Consider the following 23,119-nt stretch of genomic DNA (forward strand, 5'->3'; position numbering starts at 1 on the left):
GTTGTAATTTTGATAAGAGTGGGAAATGAATACCCTCCTTCCAACATTGATCATTTCTGTAACATAATCACACAAAGTTTATGAGGTTGTGAATGGTAGTTAAAAGGAGTGCATTCCACTGGAGATGAAACTTAAATAATGATCTGAATTATCATGAGGAGAGGTCACTTCAACAGTCAACCTGGAAGTAGACAGCTGGTTAGGGTAAGAATTCAAAGATGAGTGGAGTGGAGTGGATTCTCAGGTATTTAGTAGATGAACAACTGCTTTGTCTTGTTTATGGCACCTCAGCTTCATAAATGAAATTTGGAAGAGTTCTGGACATTAGTTACTAAGGAAGATGGCTTCATTGATAAGGTAGTTGGATTGCAAAAAATCGAGCTTCAGAGATGAGAAGTCAAAGAAGTCAGAATAATTTTCTGAACTGGAGAAGTAGTAAAGACAACAGATGAATGATGTCACACAAAAGCACCTTTTGGGAAAAAGCGTCATACACTGTTGTTTGGACAGTATGCACTGTGGTGGTTGTGGCAGTGATTTGGAGTTATCAATAACAGGAGATCAGGTTTAGATGTCTGTAGGTAACAATGGACATAATTTAAGAGCACTTATGCTGGTGGAAGAGATTTTTTTTTTTTTTTTGAGGTTGTTAAATTTTTATTTGAACCACATTGATAATATATCTGCTGGAGTTTACTTTGTCATGTAGATGGTTAAGAGATGAAGAGAAAGAGCAGGTGATAGACTCTTTGATACATCACCAATACAGAGAACATCCATTCTCCATGCCATATCATGGCTTCAACAGGATCCTCTAAATACCACTACATGACCTTCCTCCATTCACAATCCAGCAATGTAGATAACAGCAGGATTATGAATAAGCTATTCTGGAAACCTCCCCAATATATTACCATTATGTTCAGTTCAGTGTATTACCTGGTGTCCAGCCTGCAGAACTGCTTTACTGTGTACCCTCAAAGATGAGGAGGCTCTGGATCTCTTTGGTATGTGTGACATTTTCTTGAATGTTGTCACTCACACTGCATGTTAGAATATTGAGGAGACAGAAAACAGAATCCCTGCTCTCTGTACCAAACATAGCATCAGCCATTTCAGGTTCCCAATAAGCAAGGTGGTATTTGCTACCTAGTAGCAGGTCATCTGCCACCTAGTAGGTTTAAGTAATCTCCTCCAACTAGGAAGGTATCTTTTGACAGCAGGAATGCTCACTGGTGATTATCTTGATGAAGTTTACATTAATACTAGATTATTACTAGTTTCTCATCAACAATGTTCTTCAAGATTAATCTGCTATTTGTCAGGACTCCAGTTATCATCAGATCTTACATTCCTGCCATACATCTTGCATTCTTACATTCCAGCCATTTTCCCCCCTGCCATACTGTGATGAAAACTTGTTCAGCTAACTTTTGTATACTTCCATTTTGTATGGTTGTAAGTGACCATACTGTCTATGATTAGCACTGCTCCCACATTATTTAATGCTGACAGTGTCAAGTTCCTTTTATCTAATATTGTCATTCTTAATATAATTGTCATTTGTGTGATCAAATGCAATCAATATCTCAATAGACATGTGCATAAAGAAAAATTATGTATGCTTTATTTACTAACTCACTATCTGAATTGCTCCTTAATGAAAATAATTTATCACATTATTTAAACCATTGCAATTAACCATGTATGAGCTGTTAGTTTGAATTTAAATGAAATGACAGAACATTCAGACAGTTTCTTTTCTGATTTAGATTTTAAGTAAAGGATTCTTAAAAAAATTAAAAAAAAAAGAGTTACTAATGACTTGGGGAAACACTGCATTATTTAACTCTTCCAAATGTGACTGCTCCGCATAAGTTCAGTTAGCAAGTTTATCAATTAAATATAGTCTTTTACAAGAAATTAACCTTTTCCTATAAATTCTAATATTAAACTGTTAATGTTAGAATATTGAAGATGAACAAAAGCAGTCATTTGCTCTCACTAGAGCATACTTTTAGGGACCACAGAATTATAGTGCATTGTTTCTGTAGTGAATTTCCTTTAGCATAGCATAGTGCCTGTGGAGCTTTGTCAGTACCTCTTTAGTACTTCATTATAGTGATTGAATTTGTTATAACATCAATTTCGCATTGAGAGTTGATTGTTGCATTGATCTAAATTATATTGATCTGACCTAATTTCTCATTAAGGTAAGATGGTCCTTGTCATAAGGAAAATCTTGAATAAATACAGGATTGCACAAAATTTAGAGGCAGAACACAAACACATGTTCAAGTAGCAGCATTTATGGTTTTCAAGCTCCTATGTATTCTAAATCCCTGAACATCATTAATAAAAATGAGCTCAAGCTGTTTTTGTGTCTTCAAACTGTTTTTAACAACTCATTGTTCGCGTGTTTTCGGAAGCAGGAAAAGCGAGTTTCAAGTTTGTACTCCTTAACAAACTGTCATAAATCAGAAACTTGAAACTATTGTATGCAGAATGTTCCTACAATATTTGCTGTTATTTTTTGCACCATCCTGATAACCAATTCCAACATACTTTCCAATTTATAAGTTTCTTCCATGCAAGAATACTAATAAAACATAAAAACTGCCAAACTAAGATTTGCCCTTCTCAATCTTCTAATATTCTATCTTACAGTCCTCTGCAAGTTCTTGCATCATAACTGAGTAACTGGTCCACTGTGCTTGCTTGAAAACTTCATTGCTTTTCTGCAGTTGCAACAGAGAAAACTAATGGTGAAAATGCAAAGCTGAGAAACATCATAAATGTTATAAACCATTAAAATACCTACCAAAAAAAAAAAAAACTTTCACATAATTGATTCTTTATAAATAATAAAGTTTCTACTTTGGTTTGTGAGGCTCTTAGAACTGAAATATGTAGTGATGATTACTTTGCTTACTGCACACAAGGTTATATCCAGAATAAACCTTAGAAAGGCAAGTTTCAGTTTTAACTTTTTTTTTTGGATAAGTAAATGAGGGAAAAAGAAGTAAATTTCTTTATGTATTATCGCTGTGATCATTTATTTTATTTTATTCTCCTTAATTTTTGTAAGTAATATTTTCAAAAAAAAAAAATTTTTTTTTTTTGACTTAGAAGATCACTTACATAAACTTATAAAAATGATTTACTCCAAGCAGACAATGCAGCTGTTAAATTTCAGAAGTCTCAGACTTCTGAAATGAAAATAAAAAGAGGCGTTAGACAGGGCTGCATCCTTTCACCAAATCTGTTTAATATTTACAGTGAGAGAGTGATGAAAAAGATGGAAAAACAAAATATAGGAATCAGTATCAATGGTATAAAATACAACCATCTTAGATATGCTGATGATCCATTCTAATTGCAGAAAACAGAAACAAATTAATCGAATTACTGCACCTATTAATTGAAGAAGGTATTTCTTCAATTGAAGAAAGATTTTGGCCTACATTTAAATGCAAAAAAGACCAAATTTATGAGAATCTCAAAAGAAAATAGATCTGAGCCAGAAATATTCATAAACTATATAAAAATTGAGCATACAAAAGAATACAAATATTTAGGTACCTACTTTACTGCAGATGGAAAACAAGATAAAGAAATAAAAATAAGAACCACCATAGCTAAAGATGCCTTCTGGAAAAATAAAGATCTGCCCAGAAGCTCTGTGGGTATAGCGAAAAAGAGAAGAATGATAAGAACATTAGTTTGGCCAGTTTTCACATATAGAAGTGAGACCTGGGTACTCAGGAAGAGGGTAACACAACAGATAGTGACCTTTGAAATGTGGTGCTATAGAAGAGCCCTGAAAATCTAATGGACAGAGCATGTGACAAATGCAGGGGTACTACAGATAGTGAAAACACAGAAATCTTTATACTGCAGGAAATAATCCAGAGAAAGATGAGACTGGCAGGACATGTATTGAGAGGATCAGCAAAACAGAGGACACTAACAGCTTTAGAAGAAAGATTATGGGAAGAGGGTCAAAAGGTAAAAAAAAAAAAGGACATGGTTTGATGACATAGGATCATGTGACTATTCTGAAACAAAAAGAAGAGCTGCCAACAGAGAGGACTGGAAGGACATGGTGCTGCACACTCACATTGAGGAAGCTACATGAAGAAGAAGAAGAATGCCTATCTGTTTATAGTGAGAGGAATATATTTAAAAAAATTAATGAACACTTTCAAATATGAATAAGATATTGACAGAGAAAGTAACCTGTGAAGAATTAATTCAGTTTTCATGTGGGACATATTAAATATGGAGACGTTCAACCAATAAGAAATTATTGTTAATTAATAACCAATAAGAAATTATTATAATTAGAAAAAACGGTTTTTATTTGGTCATGGACAAGTATCGAAATAATGAGACCCAGTTTCATAACTAAAACTTGTGGCTTCTTCTGGGTAAAAAATAAAATAAAAATTCATAAAAATAAATGCAATAATGTCAAACATAAACTATAACATTACTAAAACAAGCTATGTAGGATCTGTTACAATATAAACTGAATGAAAACACTTCCCAAGGAAAGAAGTAGTTAACTATTTGGATGTTACTGTTACTGCATGCTAAGTGCTGAACTACAAAGCTAGACCTTATACCCAGCTCAGGAGAATACTATCTCCTTTAGTCTCATGTTATCAGTTACTGAATGGGAACAATATCAGCAATGCATGGGAATCTTTGAAAAAAGTGCTTAAATGTGGCAGCATCTGAATGTATCCCTAGATTTCGAAGAACAAATAGGATGGGGTGGAATGGATGTGCAGCTTTATTAAGCAAAAGATCCATAAGTTGAAGAAGATGATGCGGAAGGAATATTTGGAGAATAAGAGTGAGAGGACTTATGTAATATATCAAGTGCAGGCCAGAAAAAGTTAAGAGTATTGTGCAGAAAGCTAAATCAGAACACAAAAAGAAATTATCTTTTGCAGACTAATGATATTCCAAAAGAATTTTATCGCTATACCACAAGTAAAAGAAAGAATGAATGTAGAAGAATAACTTTTCTGAATGTAGGTGCTACCCTTGTCAGAAGCTGATGAGGTATTGTTCATTTGTGTATATAACATGGTGCACAGTGTTAATGATGCAAAGAGATACATAATGAGAAAATGAGGTTGAAGAGCTGTTGCATAACCTGGATAAGAATTCAGCAATAGGGACAGGTGGAATATCTGCACGTATGCTAAAGGAATGTTCAACCAAATTGTCTAGGCCCTTGATATGTTTGTCTAACTTAAATCTCAGCTCAGGAAAGATACCACAGGAATGGAAAAGAATGTGTAATAGTTCTGTTGTAGTGGTGCAATAACCAATAAGGCTAACTGTCAACCTATGAGTATCTCTGGAGTGGTGGTGAAAATTCAGGAGAAGCTGGTAAGAATTCACATACAGAAATGGGTTGACAGAGAAGCTATCCCTCTGCAAGGAACAGCATGGGGTTACTAACAGGATGTCATGTTTTAGCTAGTTTCTCATGTTTTATAACAATGTTGCAGCTGTTAGATGAAGGAAATGGCTAGACCATGATATTGTTGGATGTTGCTAAGACATTTGATAGAATACTACATGAAAGACTGTTGCATAAGCTAGAGAATATAAGATTGGAATATAAACTCTTGACTTGGATAAGTGGATGGTTGATGGACATGTATCAGAAAGTAGCATACAGTTGGTATGAATTTACCAGATTTAAGGTGACCAGTGGTGTTACCCCAGAGAATCTCTCCTTGGTCATTGTTGTTTACTCTATGCATCAATTATATTGGGAATGATCTGACAGGAATATTCAATTGTTTGCTGATAATGCAAAGTTGGGTAGGGTAATCAGGGATGCTACTAATATCCTGCACTTATAGAATGATTTCACTAAGCTGGAAATGTGGACAACGATAATGGTTAGTAAGTATAAAGTTATGTACATTGACATTATGATTTTCAATGGTGTGTTATACTGATGGGATTATGTTACAAGCAGCTGATGAGGCTAGGTATCTTGGAATTATGGTGGATGGGAATTTGAAGTGCAAAAGTCACATAGCAAAAACTGCAACTACAACTCAGAGGATAATTGTGACTTTGAAACGGCCATTGATGTCTTCAGATAATGAAGTCATTTTCCCACTTTACATGGTATTGGTAAAACTGCATCTGGACTACTGTGTGCAGATTTGGTTTCTTTTAGAGGGGATAAAGAAGCTATGGAATGGATGCAAAGAAGAATTACACAGATTATATCAGGATTATGGAATGTAGATTATGATGACAGATTGAGAGTATGTGGAGAAAAAGTAAAGAGTATTGTGCAGAAAACTAAATCAGAGTACAAAAAGAAATTGGCTTTTAATTAATGGAAGCTGGGGAGAGAAGAACATGGGGGGGGGTGCATCCATGAAAATTAAGTTTGTGTGCAGTTAAGAAAGGGGTAAGAACTAGATTTTTCTCCCACAGAACAATGAGTGAATGGAACAATCTGCCTGTTAAAGAGATGAGTGCATCTACTTTGAATGAGTTGAACAGATGATATGACAGCCGGTGTGGGTGAGGTAAGGCTTCTCTCGGTTAATCCTTGACTTCCTGGAGATCTCAGATAATAATAATAATACAGGTAACCCTCGTATAACGCAGATGTTAGGTTCCACAAAAATGCCGCATTATATAAATCAGGTAATGCGTGACAAAGATCACATAGAAAAAGTAGGGTTATGTTCCGAAATCGTTTTTTTTAATTATATAAACAACAATGGCATATCAAACAAAAAATATTTTTATTTAATTCAGGTAATTCATGTAAGTTAAGAAAACATATAAACTATGAAACAAAATACATATTATAAACTTCTAAAAATACAAATTGTACGTAAACTTTATTGCCCATAATGCATAAATGTTTTAGGCAAAATAAAATAAAATGCATAATTTAATCACAATCACTGTCTTCAAAACAAACATTTCTTAGAAGTTCTTTATTTACAAGTGGCCGGATGTTGTTATCACTTGAAATCTCTTGGACGTCATTTGTATAATTCTCATTGCATACTTTGGCTGGTTTAGTTATCAAGAAGTCAGTAATAAGACCTTGCTTACCACTATGCGCAATTTTTTATTAAGTTCATAATATGGAGCTAAACAAATATCCAATTTTCTCGTGAATTTTCCGGAGCGCTCCATTCAGGGATCATTATTTCATAAAATAACTTCCTACTTTCTTGCCAAGTCCAATCCTTCTGCTAATTTCTTTAAACTGAATTTTTTAATGGATTCATCACGATCAGAATCTTCGCACAACTTTCCCCGCCATTTGTTTCGCCATCATCTATTAATTGTACCAGTTCCTCTTAATTTAAATCTATTTCCCCATCAATTAATTCACTAATTTCATTTTCAATATATATCCAAAAACCCTCTATGTGGCCATTACTATAAAAATTGTAGTAACCCTTTATACAGTAAACAATTGACGAACATGGGTGCTAAAAGGTATTTCCCCTAATATGAATTCGCTACTTATAACTACATGCACAATACGGGTAGATGCAAATTTAACGAAGATAAAATTTGATTTTAAAGTCATGCGGTGAAAAATATACGAAAAGATAAAGGGTTACTAAAATTTGTAGACCTTGTTTTTATCGAAACTTCTTTGTATAAGTACTGCGTTGAACAAGGGTTACTACAATTTGTAGACCGCATTATACGATGCTCACCTGTAATTAAAAACATGTCTGAAGATTCACTGATGAATTTAGTGATGACTTAATGAATTAAATGATTAATTAAGATAATAGGTAATATATGTGATGTTCTGGTATATGAATTGTTGATTTGTTTGATTTGTTATTCAGTTTCAGATGTATTTTTATTTAAATTTAAGCGTTAAAATCACTCAGAATCAAACAAAATTATTTATGTATTTTGTTTATTTATTTATATAATTATTTAATTATTTATAGTGACATACATTAATGCATAACTGACAGGGTTGCATGCACAAATAGAAAGTCAAATACCCTAACTCATACATAGCATTATATCACTTGCTTCCATGATGCTTTGACTCAGAATGGTCTTCTGAACTAGTGATGACTAATAAGTTGATTGCAATCTACGAGTCAGCCATGGCTTTAATGTCGGTTTACTACAATGAAATTCATAATTAAAATCAGAGGATAATGCAGTTGTCCTCTGATTGCAAAAAAAAAAAAAAAAAAAACAGGGTTACGCATGTGTGTATTATTTCAGTTACACACATTCACACACAAAAGTTCAGTAATCTAAATGGTTAATGTAATTCATGTTTTTGATATTTCATGTGTCAACATCACTAAAATATTCCGGACCTGTTGTTGCTGTAGCATGCAATGCATTCACTGCAAAGCAGTCATACTAGACCTGCTTGTCCCATACAATTCTATTCCTCCCACTACACCTTAGTGAGCCTAATGACAATCATGTTCTAGCAAATCTGGTGTGCACTTGAGATTATTATTTACTTGATAGTATTTAGTGCTGATACCTGCCTTATTTTAAGACCCTATAATTTTAAATTGAGTGCTATGAAAAGGAGTAAAACATCATTCCCATCAAGAGAAGGAACTAGCTTTTTTTTATAATGATAATAGAGAAATATTTTAATATAATTAAATTATTATTATTACTATTATTGCATGGGATCCAAAGACTCATTGTTGGACAATCAAACTATCTACATAACATCACTTTTACCCTTTCTTTAACCATCTAACAAACAGAACACTCACAACTGACTCATTCAACTCCATTCCATTCATTCGTCACTTTCCAAGTGAAGAATCTGGTCCTCACTCCCTTGATAACTACACTCCTACCCAATTTTCAGTTGATGTCTTGTTTCCCTCCATTCCCCCAGCCAAGTGCTGAAATATTTCTGTGTATCAATCCTATAAAACCCTTTTAATAACTTAAATGATCATATTATGAGTGTGCGTAATACCCTTCTTTTTTTGTGTGCCTCCATAGTGCAGTCAGTTTTGACAATGTTCCTTTTTTGGAAAGACCTGGGTTTAAATCCTGTCTAGGATGCGAAGAACCTTTATTTGGACTGACTTTTCAGGCTGAAGATGAGCTGGAATCTCAGGGTTTTCATCCTGCATAATAGGCAAATTGTCCATAAGAACACATACAGTTAACAGACATAATACACTGGCCTTAGTTGATTCAGCTGTAATCCACATCAACCAACCAACTTTCTTTTTCACTTGTTAACTACTCTTTTGCAACTGACAAACTCTCAGTCTTTCATCATATGGAGCATTCCACAGACCTGCTCACTATCTTGATCGCTCACCTTTGGATCCACTCCACTATTTCTTCATTCCCAAGAAACCCAGGTGACCAGAAGTGTTTCACTATAATTAAAGAATAATTATATTTAAGTTTAAAATTAATAAAATTATTTTTGTTTGTGTTAATTACTTTTTTTAATCATATGCAGTGAATAACAATGATAGCTTGTGGCTTGTTTGATCTAAACTATTTTATAAATATGTATTCTTTTACTCTACTTTTTTCAGCTCTTATAAGTAACATTGTTTTGATCTTTTACATGAATGCAGAGCCTTGGTGATGGTATGACAGGAATTGCCAACCATGCTAAGAAAAGTGAGCATGAGAAATTTGGTGAGGCAGTAAAAGATGTATCTGATGCCATTTGTGGTTTGGTAGAATCTGCAGCTCAAGTGAGACATTTTCTTTTCTTTTTTTTTTTCCCTTCATAAAAAAATTCTCACTTTATATTGAATTATAATATATATTCTTCCGATTCACTATTATTTCATTTAATAGTGCCAACTATGCTTGAAATCATCTTTATTTTTTTATATGTTTGACTTCTTTATTTTTCATTGAAATATAAATTTTAAAAGAGTTTGTTTAAGAGCCATAACTGTATCATCATCATTACCATTCATTTCCTAATATGTACTGATAAGGAGTGTATAGTATACTAATAGTACAATATGATTAAGTTTGCATTGTTACTAGCTTTCTATCAACAGTTTTCTTCCAAATTAACCTGTTTTTGTCAGGTCCCCATACTATCAGATAATATATTTTAGACTTCTCTGTCCCAAATTGCTAGCCTATCCTTCTTCTTTAGATGGATACCTAGTAGTAGGGAGCACCACAAGAAGGTGACAATTGGTTGTTTGGATCAGTAGCCCCCCCCTCATTGGTCTCCACATTCCTGCAGGCTGTATGAGTCAGTATTGCAACTACCTTTAATGTTTAACCATCCCGATATGTATACCCAGTTGAAACTGATCTAGGTAATGACCCTTCCCATAATACATAGTATTAAACACACCCAAAAGATGTGTGCTGTGTATTATGGGATACCAAGGGAATTAATATAAAGTCATTAGCATCTATATACAAATAGCCTAATCATGAAGAAACTTCACATGCAACTTTGTTTACTTTCACTTGGATAACGGATTAAACAAGAACATGATTTCTTGGCATTTTAAATTGAATTTTTAACCAAGTGAAAAATTTTTTTATAAGTCTAACATAAGCTTAGGTGGTGAAGGTTATTAATGACTTATTTTTAACAGTATTAACAACATCAAATGAACTATTTTATAAAAAAGATGTTTTATTAACTTGTTTATATTTCACTGCATTTCAAATCAGCATCTTCAGAGCACAACACAGCATGTATACATGACAGTGAGTAAATGAAACAGTACAATTGTAACAGACAAAAAGATCTGAAGTCCTAATTTGGCACCTTCTAATGTTGTAAAAATAAATAAATAAAAAATACAGTTATGTGGGAATTACTCTTAAGATAACAGTCTCCCAAATTTTTGGCAAATTAATGCAATAAAATTAATGAACATTATTGTTCAGATTAGGAGAATTCTTCATAACCATGGGTGACTCAAAAAATAATCTTTTGGATCTGTAAAGACTTTTAAGCAACACATTAGTTTTCCTCCATCTAATCCTATGTGAAGGGGATGTCCAAAGTGTGGTCTGACAGTAGAAAAAAATCTAATAACTGTTTACCTTTTCTTGACACATTAGTCACCTGCCTTTCAGATGGATCACTATCTTTTTCCAATTACAGAAAGCCAACACACACAGGAAGATATCTACATAAACAATCACATCATTCTCCAGCCCAGTAGTATGGTATTTTAAAAACACTTACACATAGAGCCAGAGCCATTTGTTCTAATGATACAGCTCTGTCCACAGAACTCAAATATCTACGCCATACTTTCTTGGCCAACGGTTACAATTCCTACAAAATAGGTAAAATACTACATAGCCAAATTACTAGTGCCTCCTCTAATACACAGGAACACAACATTACTATTCCTGTTCCCGCTGTCTGTCAGAGGTACATCAGAAAAAATATGCCAAATACTAATAAAACATAGCCTTTGCACCACATTTGAATGTCATGTTAAATTAGCAACTCTGATCTGCTCTCCTAAGGATAAACTTCATCTTCTAGCATATCCTGAAGTGTTATGAAGTTCCTTGTGACTGTGACTTGGCCTACTATGGGCAGACAGGAAGATCTGTTAACATCTGCACATAAAAAATACATTTGCTGCCATTATTATGGCAAGTCAGGACTGGCAGACCATGCTTTGGACACCCTTTACACAGAATTAGATGGAAGAAAAAATGTGATATTTAGACGTCGTTACAGATACGAAAGATTATTTTTTGATTCGGCCATGGCTATAAAAAATTCTCCTAACCTGAACAATTATCCAAGTGTTCATTAATTCCCAAAAATTTGGGAGACTGCTATTTTAAGATTAACTCCCACATAGCTGTAATTTTTTTTTTTTTTTTTTTTACAACATTAGAGTTCAACAAATTAGGACTAGATCTTTTGTCCATTACAATTATATTGTTTCACTTATTCATTGTCGCACATGCATGCCATGTTGTGCTCTGAAAATGCTGATTTCAAATTCAGCGAAATATAAGCAAGTTAATAGAATATCTTTTTTTATAAAATAGTTCATTTGGTGTTGTTAATACCATTAAAAGTAAGTCATGGAACTTTCTATAAGTCTAATTCAGAAGTCATATATTTCTTATATACAAGTCATTAATTTCTATATAATAAGGTGATACATTGAAATTATTAAAATTACTTACTATTAAAATACCCTGGATCAGAGATAGTCACAGGTTTTTTTAAATTAAACTTGCCAAGAAATTATATTGTTTAATCTTTTATCCAAGTGTAAGCAAACAAAGTTTGCACATTAAATATCTTCATAACTAGGCAACTATAATGGCAAGTTTAATTTCAGAAATATTTTCAGTGAGACATTACAATACATCTCCATTAGAGAGCATTCTGTTTTCCTGTATCAGGTGCATGGACCAACACACAGTTTAGTAAGCTGCTCTTAATATGAATATATGGTTATGTGCTTCTGCTCACTTCATTTATTGATTGCTGAATTGCTTATATGCAGAATTAAATATTCTGTTGTACTCAGTCATTTGTAAACCTGAATTCAGCCAGAGTGTTTTCCTTGCTTAATAATAATAATTGTATTATTATTATTGTTTATGAGACCTGAAGCTGTACAGGTATTTAGGAGGACAGAGAATCAGAACATAATAGTTATTAGATTCACCTAATGTTGAAGTTGCATTTTGCAATAACAAAGAAGACTTGAGAAATTGCTGCTAAGAGCAGATCAGTACGTGCAGATTTCAAGGACATCAAGTGAACGAAATCTAAACATGGATCTCAATTTGTTCTCACAATAGCTGTCCTTCACTCAGAAAGACCTGAACTAGAATCCTGTCTAGTATATGAGGAATCTTGAATGCAGAGCATCTTGTTTTATATAGAAGTGGCAAGGTTTTCCCTCCAGAAAATGTTTTTCATCATGCAAAATATATATAAATAGATAAACTTGCTGATATAATACACTAGCCTTATAGTTGCTTTGGCAATAATTCCACTCCACTCAGCCAAAAAATCCTTGTTGATAGAAGGGGTGGGTTCTCAAAAACCAAATCATTTCGTGCATTCTTCTTGCTATTCTTTCTTAATTTTTTTCTCATTATATGTCCAAACCATTTCAAGTGGGGATTTGCAAACATTTTTTCAGCACATTCTAATCCCAAGACATTCCTAATGTCCATATTTCTTATTTTATCTTTCCTTCCTTCCCCCCCCCCCCCCCAACATTCTCATAAACTTTTTGCCATTACTTGTTTTTTTATTCATGCCATTTTCTTAGTTTCTATCTCTCTCTCTCTCTCTGCTGTATAAGACAAAAATGGACAGAGAAGTAACTTCTCTTAATGAAAAACTAGATCTACAGTGAGACCTCACTGTCCCCAAGTAGACTACTTATACTGTTTTAATAGTGAAATGCTCCTAGGTATCTCCTGATGTAACTTTCATCACTAGATAGTATACTTACTAAATATTTGAAGTTTTTACTACTCTTTAATTCTTGCTCTGTAAGTCTAATATCATTTACTTGTACATTTTCTCTACAGTTTAAACCATGCTCTCACTCTTCCTGTTATTAATATGTAACCCATAATTCTGTATCACACAATATTTATTCGGTTTCTTCTGTAGTCCTTTATCTGAATGTGTCCAAATCAGATCACATGCAAGCACATTCATCACCATAATGAACAGCAGTAGAAATAAAACACCCCTTGTTGCAGTTCATTATTGGTATAAACCACTCTGAATTACCAAATTTACTTTTCATACGATTGTTGCATTTAATGTATGTATTCTTGATTACACTGCTTCTTCTTTTCTAATGCCTATCTTGTCCTAACTTTCTCCCATTGGACCCAATTAAAAATCCAGAAAAACCATAAATAGTATTTTTTCCAGATTCCCAGCACTTCTCTTAAATCTTTCTTTATTTTATCTGTTATTCTTGTTGCCATTATCCTTTCATGATCTTTACACAGTGACACTGCTATTCCTCTATAGTTACTACACTCCCTTCTTGAGCTTATATATTGGGACAGTAAATCCCCTTGGTCCAAATCATTCATTAATGCTCATCATTCTTAATGCTTCTAAATCTCTGCCAGATTTGTTTATTTATATTTATTTAGTTTATGTATTTATTGGCTTTCATCATAATCCATCTAGTGGAAACCTTGTGAGTACCAGAAGATATCACAAGGTTTCCATCTTCATTTATTAAAAATCCTACTCCCTCATTACATCATCATCATCTTCTGATTTTCATTAATCCTTATAACATTTTCTTGTTCTAATATCTTCTTCCAATGTATGTGTGAATTCAACCAAGCTTATCTCTTTATTTATTTATTTATTTGAGTTGTTGTTTCTCTTATTATAAACAATTCTATCATCATTTGATCTGGTTTTTATAAACTTCCAGAATTGTTCTATTTTTTTGACTTAATTGCATCTCTAACTATCTCATTCCATCACCATGCTTCTTTTTCTATTTATTTTCCACTTGTTCTTTCACATACCTCATCTGCTGTTCCTAAGATTATACTCAAGATTTATCACATTCCTTTACATTATTTGTAATTAATTCTTGTCTTTGGACCTGATCCAAGACTAAAATTCTTGCTTTGCCTCAGTCTGTTTCAACATCTATAGCTTCAGCTTTCTATCTTTTTTTTTTATTTGCTACATATATTTTTCACACACACACACACACACACACACACACACACACACACACACACACACACACACACACACACACACACACCTTAAAGCTTGCTATAAGAAGCCTGTGATCGCCATCTAAGGTGACAGATGGATGGCAAAACTTTTGATATGCATGACTTCCCCACTCCATTCTTTATCAAGAGTGAAATATTCTATTATCAATTTTTGTTTACCATCTCAACTATAGCTTTGTAATTCTGTGGCTTTGTCTTTCATCACACCAGCTGTTTCTGATTTTGAGGTAATTTCTGATGCAAAAATCTCAGTCTTTGTCCTCCCTCATTTCTCTGTCCTAAACCAAATGGCCCGAGTTTTTTTAACTCCTGTTCTATCTTCTCTAACCTATGCATTAAAATTACCTAAAATGATTACACTCTTATTTTGAATCATATTTTCCTCCATATCTAAACCTTGTTATGGTATATATACCTGGATATTTCAAATGTAAGCCTTATTATTGTATCACCAATTCCATTACGCAAATCTGTTATTTGCTTCTTCTTTGATAATAAAACTATTTTTTATTATCAAATTCACAGTTCTGAACCTATATGGATTGTTCCTTTTTCTGGATGTTGCTGGACTCTCTCAACCAATTTCTAATATCCTCAAGAAATATAATCTAGTACCCACATTTTTTTTTAATTATGAAATTCTTCTTTCTTGCCTTCCACCAATGATAGACAGTTCTTCTCTATCTTCAGGTGTTTACTAAGTTCCTTATGATTGTCATCTCTCTTTCTTTGAACAAACAGGATGTTTTATTGAAGAAAAACTACAGGAATGCCAATCTTCATCTATATTAAGCGGAGAAGTCTGATATAACATTGAGATGACACTAAGAATCTGCAACACCTGGTCTAAAGTTCATCTACTGTATCATTATCACTCTTCAAATTTAAGCATTTGTTCAGAGTGCTGTACATTGTCCCAACTTGAATCATGATGACTGTTCTTTCCTTACCTAAAATTTGGGAGAGTCTTATTACTTACAAGCAATAGGTTGTTTTTCTTTTATTTTTATTTTTAATCACATGTTGCAATCTGTGTTACTGTATTAGAGTGGCTCCTATTGTTGGAAATCCTTGCTGTTGTTTAGCCTCATTTGAATAGTTAGTTCATTGAGGATCTGATATCTTCAGATCGTTTAATAGTAAAGTAATAAAGTGTTGTTAATTTCTTATGTTTACGTGTTTCAGTATCAGTTTTTCTTTCCTTGTTTTTTTTTTTTTTCTCAGTCAAACCCAAATTATTTTCTTCTCCATCATGTCATCTATGACTTCTCATCTGTGAGTGTTAGCATGTTCATTGTTGTTATACTCAGTTTCCTTTCCAATCCAGGTTGTTTATCATTTATATCTATCCATTTTTGCTCCTTTTTTTTTTAAAGCTGTAAATAAACCCACTGCCAGCTTGTTGGATCTGCCACAGCTTCACTAGAACCCCCATTTGTGAGCACATTCAGAGTTCTTAATGAATTTTCACCGATTGGTCATCCCTAGTAATTCCACTACTGTCTTACACGTCCTTTCAGCCTGCATATGGGGATTGGATTTGGTAAAATTATTTATTTTATATATTTAGTTCATTTGTAATTTTGAAACATATCATAGTCGTCATTTTCATTTGACGACTATGAACAATTACATTTACATTTAATTCATACTAAAATATGTAATATTATTTTAAATAATTTATTAAGGCTGCCTATCTTGTTGGAGTGTCAGATCCATCTAGTGTTGCAGGAAGACCAGGGCTAGTGGATCTTGCTCAATTTGCTAGGGCTAGTCAAGCAATTCAAATGGCATGCCAGCAGTTGACGAATCCTACTAGTAATCAACAGCAGGTAAATTTCTTCTTTTAAAACTTCTCACTGTAGCAAGTTACATGTAGTATATTCTTCTCATTATTTATTAATCATCTGGTTTTTAAGATTTACTATAAAATTTTTAATAATAATGAAATACTAGTTGAATTTATTGGTATACACAATGTATCCATTAAGTAATGTGATTAACTTTTGACAGGACAGCCCTTTGAATAAAAGTAGCAAAGATGCTTATAGTTTTGACCATTAGAGTGTGTCATAATCACTCGCAGCTGCAACTTTCAAGTCAGGTGACACAGCAGTTTTCGTGTGGCAACTGTTGAAGTAAGAGTGTGTGAGTGTGTTTGAAGTTGCATTTTGTGATAAAATTTTACTGTAAATTAGGAAAAACTCCTACAGAAGTGTAGAAAACCTAAAAAAAAGTTTACACTGATGACTGTCTGAGCCGTGCACAGGTATTCCACTGGTTTTCAATGTTTAAAGATTAGAGGAAGTCCCTGGAGGATGACCCTTGGTGTGGACGGCTAGTTTCTGCATGGACAAACGAAAATTTGGTAAAAGCTAAGGAAATTGTTGCCCTTTGACAGGCAAGTAACCACTAAGCTACTCACAGTACAGCTTGGTGTCAGTAAGGAAATGGCCAAATTAATCTTAGAAAAAGATTTGTTCGAAGTTTGTGCTGTACACGTTGACACATGAACAGAGAGAGCACGTAGTTGCATATTGTCAAAATTTCATCTGTGCAGTTGATCAAGATTGTGGTGTGCTGCAAAGAATTGTCACTAGTGATGAAAATTGGTGTTTTCTGTTTTTGATCTGGAAACAAAACCCCAGAGCATGGAATGCACTGGAACATCTTTTCCCCAGCAGAAGAAAGTCAGGTTGCAAAAATTACGCATCAAGACAGCAGTCATTGTTTTTTTTTTTCAATGTTGCTGGAATTATCCACTGTGAATTTGTTCATGAGGGCACCACAGTAAATGGTGAGTATTATTTAAGAGTAATGCAATGTCTGTTCACCCGCATGTAACATGTCAGAAAGAGCTATTCCACAACAACAATTGGTTTCTGTTGCATGACAACATGCACGCATGCTGTGTTCTGACTGTGAAGCAGTTTCTGGCTTCGAAGTTGATCTGTGTGATTGAACATTTCTCTCCCCCATTCACCAGATTTGGCTCCCACAGACTTTTTCCTCTTCTCAAAGATGACATGTGCCTTGATAGAGGTTGCACTTCGGCAACATTGAGGACATCCAACGCGTTGTGACTTGGATACTGAAGGAGGCTCCCATTCAGGACTTCCACTGTGCCTTCGAACACCTGTATGACAGGTGTAAACGATGTGTGCAGTTGGAGGGAAATTATTTTAAATCTGTGTAATTGACAATTCCAAATATAGTTCTTTGTTTTGATGTAATAATTGTTGTCTCATTACTTAATGGTCACACTGTGTATATAGGATTCAGAATTGGTAATGCTGCTTCTATTATTATTAATGACAACTATTATAAGATCAAAATTGAATTCTTCCTCTCTCTGATTGTAGAAACTCTCACGGTGCTTACCTTTTAAGTGTTGCATGCACTGCCATTACTTTGTCACAGAAAAATCTATAATTCTGTTTTTCTGTGATTTTTATTTTATTTTATTTTTATTTTTATTTATTTTTGTTGTGGTTGTGATTCTCGTTTGAAATACTTTCAAAGCATTATCTTTAATTTGTAAAGAATCGTTGGTTTAAAAAGACCTGGGAACTTGGAAATCAATTATATGATATCCAGTACCTGATATACGCTGTGTTCAAATAAGTATTGAGAAACTCCCTGTATTCGAATGAGCCATACTGATATGTATATTCTTTTCATCACATGTGGCCTATACTCCTAGAGTTAACTGCACATATTGATGCTGTCAATCACATGTGGAGAACAGGATGCTCTATTTGTGGCCTCTCCATTCTGGATGTTGGTAAAGGGCTGTTTCATTCACAGTCAGCTGTAGACAAGATTGTTATCTGAGGATGTCACTGCTGCCATTTTATGCACATAAAGATCCGAGACCAAAGAACTCAGAACAATGTTGCAGAAATTCCTATAATTTCTTCAAAGAAATTGAATAAACTACAGGGATCGTATTAATGGTAGGTTGATATGTAAAGAGTTGTACACCTCAGATTTTGTGGAAGGACCACTTGTACAAAAATTAAATGATGTAAGTCAGAATTTTTCATCTGGTGGTGCTCATACCACTGGTGATATGTGGAAAAAAATTTGGTAGTATATAAATAACAGTTGAATTTTTTTTAAATTTATAAAATTATGAAAAATAAAATATTAAAAATGCTTCCTCTAAAGCAGTTTCTCAATGTGGGGTGTACGACCCACAGGGGGCAATTAGAAAATGATGTTGCATTCATCACCTCATCACTGATATACTCAAAACACTCACCGTTGTCGGCGAGGTGGGGCATGATCCAAAAAACATTGGGAAATACTGCTCTAAAGATAAATAATTACATGATTTATCTATCTTTTATTTTTCAATGTAACAGGAATTGCATTGAAAAAAAACCCACGAAAATAAACATATGAAAATCTTATGTTGATTTTCAAACATTTTTTATTTAATCTCTGAGCAGATAACTATATATTTCTTGGAAAGCTTAAAATCACAAGCAAATCTTAGCTTATGCTGCATTCTATGTCGTTATGGAAAACTTTCTTACACAGCAGTGTTGCTGTCAGTACGCATTGTTACTTTTGTAAGTTACTGTGCAGTCCTTTCATTTCACTTCTAATTTCTGTCAAGCCGAGTGGTTAGCATATCCAATTTCCAGCCAAGAGGCTGCAGGTTCGAATCCCACCAAGGGCATGGATGTTTATGATTGTCCTCTTTGTGGAAAGGGCATCTGTAACCTTACCACTTTTCAGAAGGCTTCATTCCCAATGAGGCATGAGAGTAACCATATAGCATCAAAATGACGTCACACCTGAATAACTAATCTCTGCCGCTACAATATTATGATTACATTTCCTGGTAAAATTTAGTCAGTAAGATTTGTTGCAACAAACATTTCCAGAATCAGGATAGTAGGGATAACAATTTTATCGTCTCAGTATTATCGTAGTGTGCTTCTGGAGAAACACACAACAGTGCATTTCTCCAGAATGAGGGTCCTCTTTGTTTCTAATTTAAAAAATAATTGACATTAAGTCAGTTATTTTTGTTAAATATTTGTTACATTTCTTCCAATGTATTGCATTTAATTGTTATTGATTACAGTAAATCAACATGTTAACACATATTTCATAGTTCATTTTGTATTGTACTTATTTTAATAAAATACACATTTTAATAAGTGTTACCAAATTTTTTCAGTTTTGGTTTTGGTGGTACAAGTATTAAAAAAAAAAAAGGTTTGAGAGCTGCTCCATAGGCCACTGTGATATGGAGCAGTGTATCATACTCCATCTTTTTTTTTTAAAACACATCTATGGAATGCTTTGAATGACTGTACTTCCAGTTCCACCAAAAACTTCGACCAACCATGAAGTTTTGGGGTGGATGTGTAATGGTCTGTAGCTATTTCTCTTAGTGTGGATCTAGATTTTCACTTATACATGGAAAGATGAATGCTGATGTTCAATTCAACACACTTCTAGATAATGTATTGTTTTCTACATTGTGCCACTTGTACAGAACACACCAGTGACTTTTTCATCATGACAATGTACCACATCATACTGCAGATGCTGTTATAATGTGGTTTGAGGAAAATCATGCAGAAAAGTATGATCACACAAAGTCCTGATTGCCATCCCATAAAATTCTCTCAGAAACCCATGTTTTTCATCACACAAGACAGACAAAAACTAGCCAGAAGAACACAATTAATAGATATAATACACTCTTTTCATAGTCTTAAGTTATTTCATTCTTAATTTCAAACAGCAGCCCAATAAAACACCTTTAAGAATGAACTGATAGATCAGATGTGGATTACGCTAGTGCAAAATAGCTGAGTCTTCAAAAACTAATGGAAAATGCATCAAATAGATGATGTTATCCAAAAGTTGGCTCGGAAGTTGTTGAATTGTATGCAATTTTGGTTTCTCAGAAATATACTGCTGTCCCAGAATTTATTTCACTGTAGAGACTGTGTATAGTCAATAGATGACTAATCACTTTCTCACAGATTTCTGACTTATGACTTTTTTATAAGTACTTTCATAAACATCATTCTGTTGTTTAGATTTCCATCATGACTCTGCTCTCCTCTAAATCTATAAAATGTACAGTTCTAGGTCACCATCCATTCACACACTTGCTTCATAACTATCTTCTTATCTTTTCCTCCTGTTTTATTCTATCTGCCACTGCCATCTGGAATAGTCTTCCTCATACTGTTTTTCCCATGGATTACAGCACGTGTCTGTTCAAGAAACGTCTTTACATTCCTTCTTTCTTATTAACCACTCATTCACGTGTGTTTGGAATTAATGTGTATAAGAAAGAAAAAATTAATGAGATGGTCTTAAGGAAAGAAAACATAATTTCCAGGAAGAAAGAACACGTGCATTTTAAATGAAAAAGTAACTTGATACTATTAGCATTCAAGAATGTGTCAGCAGAGCTAATCTAAGGTGCTAATCTAATCCACTTAAATATAATGGGTGAAGAAAGATTAGAAAAACAGGTGTTTGATGCCAAGATGGCAGGAACGAGACCCAGAGGAAGACCAAGGTGAAGGTGGATTTATTCAGTCAGAACTACCTTAGAAAAACGAAATGTTAGATATGACAATATTGGACTAAAAAGTAATAGACTAATTTGAAGGAAAATTGTTGATAGGAGATTAATAATAACGTAAACGTAATCATGTAGTGCTGTCATAGTAACCTGAACACACCTTGGAGAGGTACATATCAGGAAATTGATGATGATGAGAAACTGGTTGATAGGTGAAAAAGAAGTGATATGATTGAGACATGCAAATTACTGAAGGGTTTTTACAAGATTAATTCAGAAGAAATTTTTCAGAACAGGTTTAGTGGTGGGAGAACTAGGGGCCATCTTTGGAAACTGAGTAAGAGAGAGAGAGAGAGTAGTTAAGAAGGATGTTAGAACTAGGTTTTTTGCTTGGAGAGTGGTGAATGAGTGCAATAGGTTGTCAGAGTGTGTTGTGAGTGCCATGACTGTGAATGAGTTCAAAGCAAAGTATGTTGGATATTGCCTGACATGATGTTTTGGGCCTCCCTCAGTGAGTCTAAGGACTCCATGGAGTAGCTCATAATAATAATAATAATAATAATAATAATTGATGACAGAACACAGGATTGGCACAGCTGGTATAAATGAGTCATATTCCTAATGGTGAGGAATACTTCTCCCCCCCCCCTCAGGCTGACTTACAGGCTAGCTAATTTAAGCTAATATAAGATTTTAAAATGTAAATATTAATTCTGAATTTTCATTTTTATAATTCCCTTTTGATTCTTTGTTTATTATATGTCTAATATTGTTTGGACCTTTTCATATTGTCATTGTGTGTGTGCATGCTTTATGTATGGTTCCTGCCAATCCTTCATGTTCTTTCTTTCTTCAGTATATGATTTCTCACCATTTTGACCTTGGCTAAAGATTCTCTTTATTTTATTTTCCATTTTTAACACAGAATGTCAGTAAATTTTATGCAGTGCTTTACTTCCCACTAGAATATTAAAAAAATTCAATGTGAATACAGCCGTGAGATTGGATGTCAATTTGTGCTATGGGAAAATAACAGAAATGGCAGTACCTCAACTAGGTTCTTTAAATCAATCTTCAGCTGTGGCAGACTACAAGGGAATCAAAAGCAGGCAAGATGGTTCTATTACATAAAAGAGTTGCCAAGACATAAGTGGCAATAACAGATCAATAATAATAGGGAAATAGTATCTCAGGAATAGTGGCTGAGATATTGGAAAAGCTGGTTATGGGCAGAATCCAAAAATTGATGGATATTAATGTGATATTCTATAAACTGTCATATTCTATAAAACTCAATTTTACAGTAAAGTAACATTTGAGACAGTTAAGGGAAATGGCAACACTATGTTACTGCTAACTTTCTAAACACATTTGACAGGATACTGCAGAGTATCTTATTATGTAAGTCAAAGCAAATAAGGATGGACATGAAGCTGGCTGCATGGACAAGACTGGTAGCTGATGGACATCAGAGAGTAGTTCATATACATGTACTACAGAAAAGAGCCAGACTATACCCATAGAACCAAAGTGATTTTAACCTTGTTATAACAAATAGTAAAAAACACTGAATTTCCTTACAAATGATGTAAATCAATATCACAAAATACAGCTGTTGGAAGTAATCCTGTGGGAAGTGAAGCATAGCACTGTATAAAATTTATTCACATTTTGTGTTAAAACTGGAAAATAAAATAAAGGAAAACTTTAGCTGAGGGCAAAGTGAGAAATCATACACTTAAGAAATTGTATGATTTCTCATCAAATACATGAAGGATTGGTGGGAACCAT

The 23,119-nt window shown here is 33.8% G+C and overlaps 1 protein-coding gene across 1 annotated transcript in view; it reads left to right on the top strand.

The window, feature by feature from the left end:
• Positions 1-23,119, top strand: part of rhea (Talin_middle and talin-RS domain-containing protein rhea) — a 709,058-nt gene that overhangs the window by 488,448 nt on the left and 197,491 nt on the right. Inside the window, exons 37-38 of the mRNA XM_090405775.1 lie at positions 9,624-9,746; positions 16,452-16,595. Of these exons, the coding sequence (XP_090261901.1) occupies positions 9,624-9,746; positions 16,452-16,595 (267 nt within the window). The remainder of the gene's footprint in view (positions 1-9,623; positions 9,747-16,451; positions 16,596-23,119) is intronic.

This window comes from Typopeltis vanoorti, chromosome 15 (assembly GCF_054136105.1).
Source record: "Typopeltis vanoorti isolate ZY-2024b chromosome 15, IOZ_Tvanoo_1.0, whole genome shotgun sequence".
Classification (NCBI taxonomy): domain Eukaryota; kingdom Metazoa; phylum Arthropoda; class Arachnida; order Uropygi; family Thelyphonidae; genus Typopeltis; species Typopeltis vanoorti.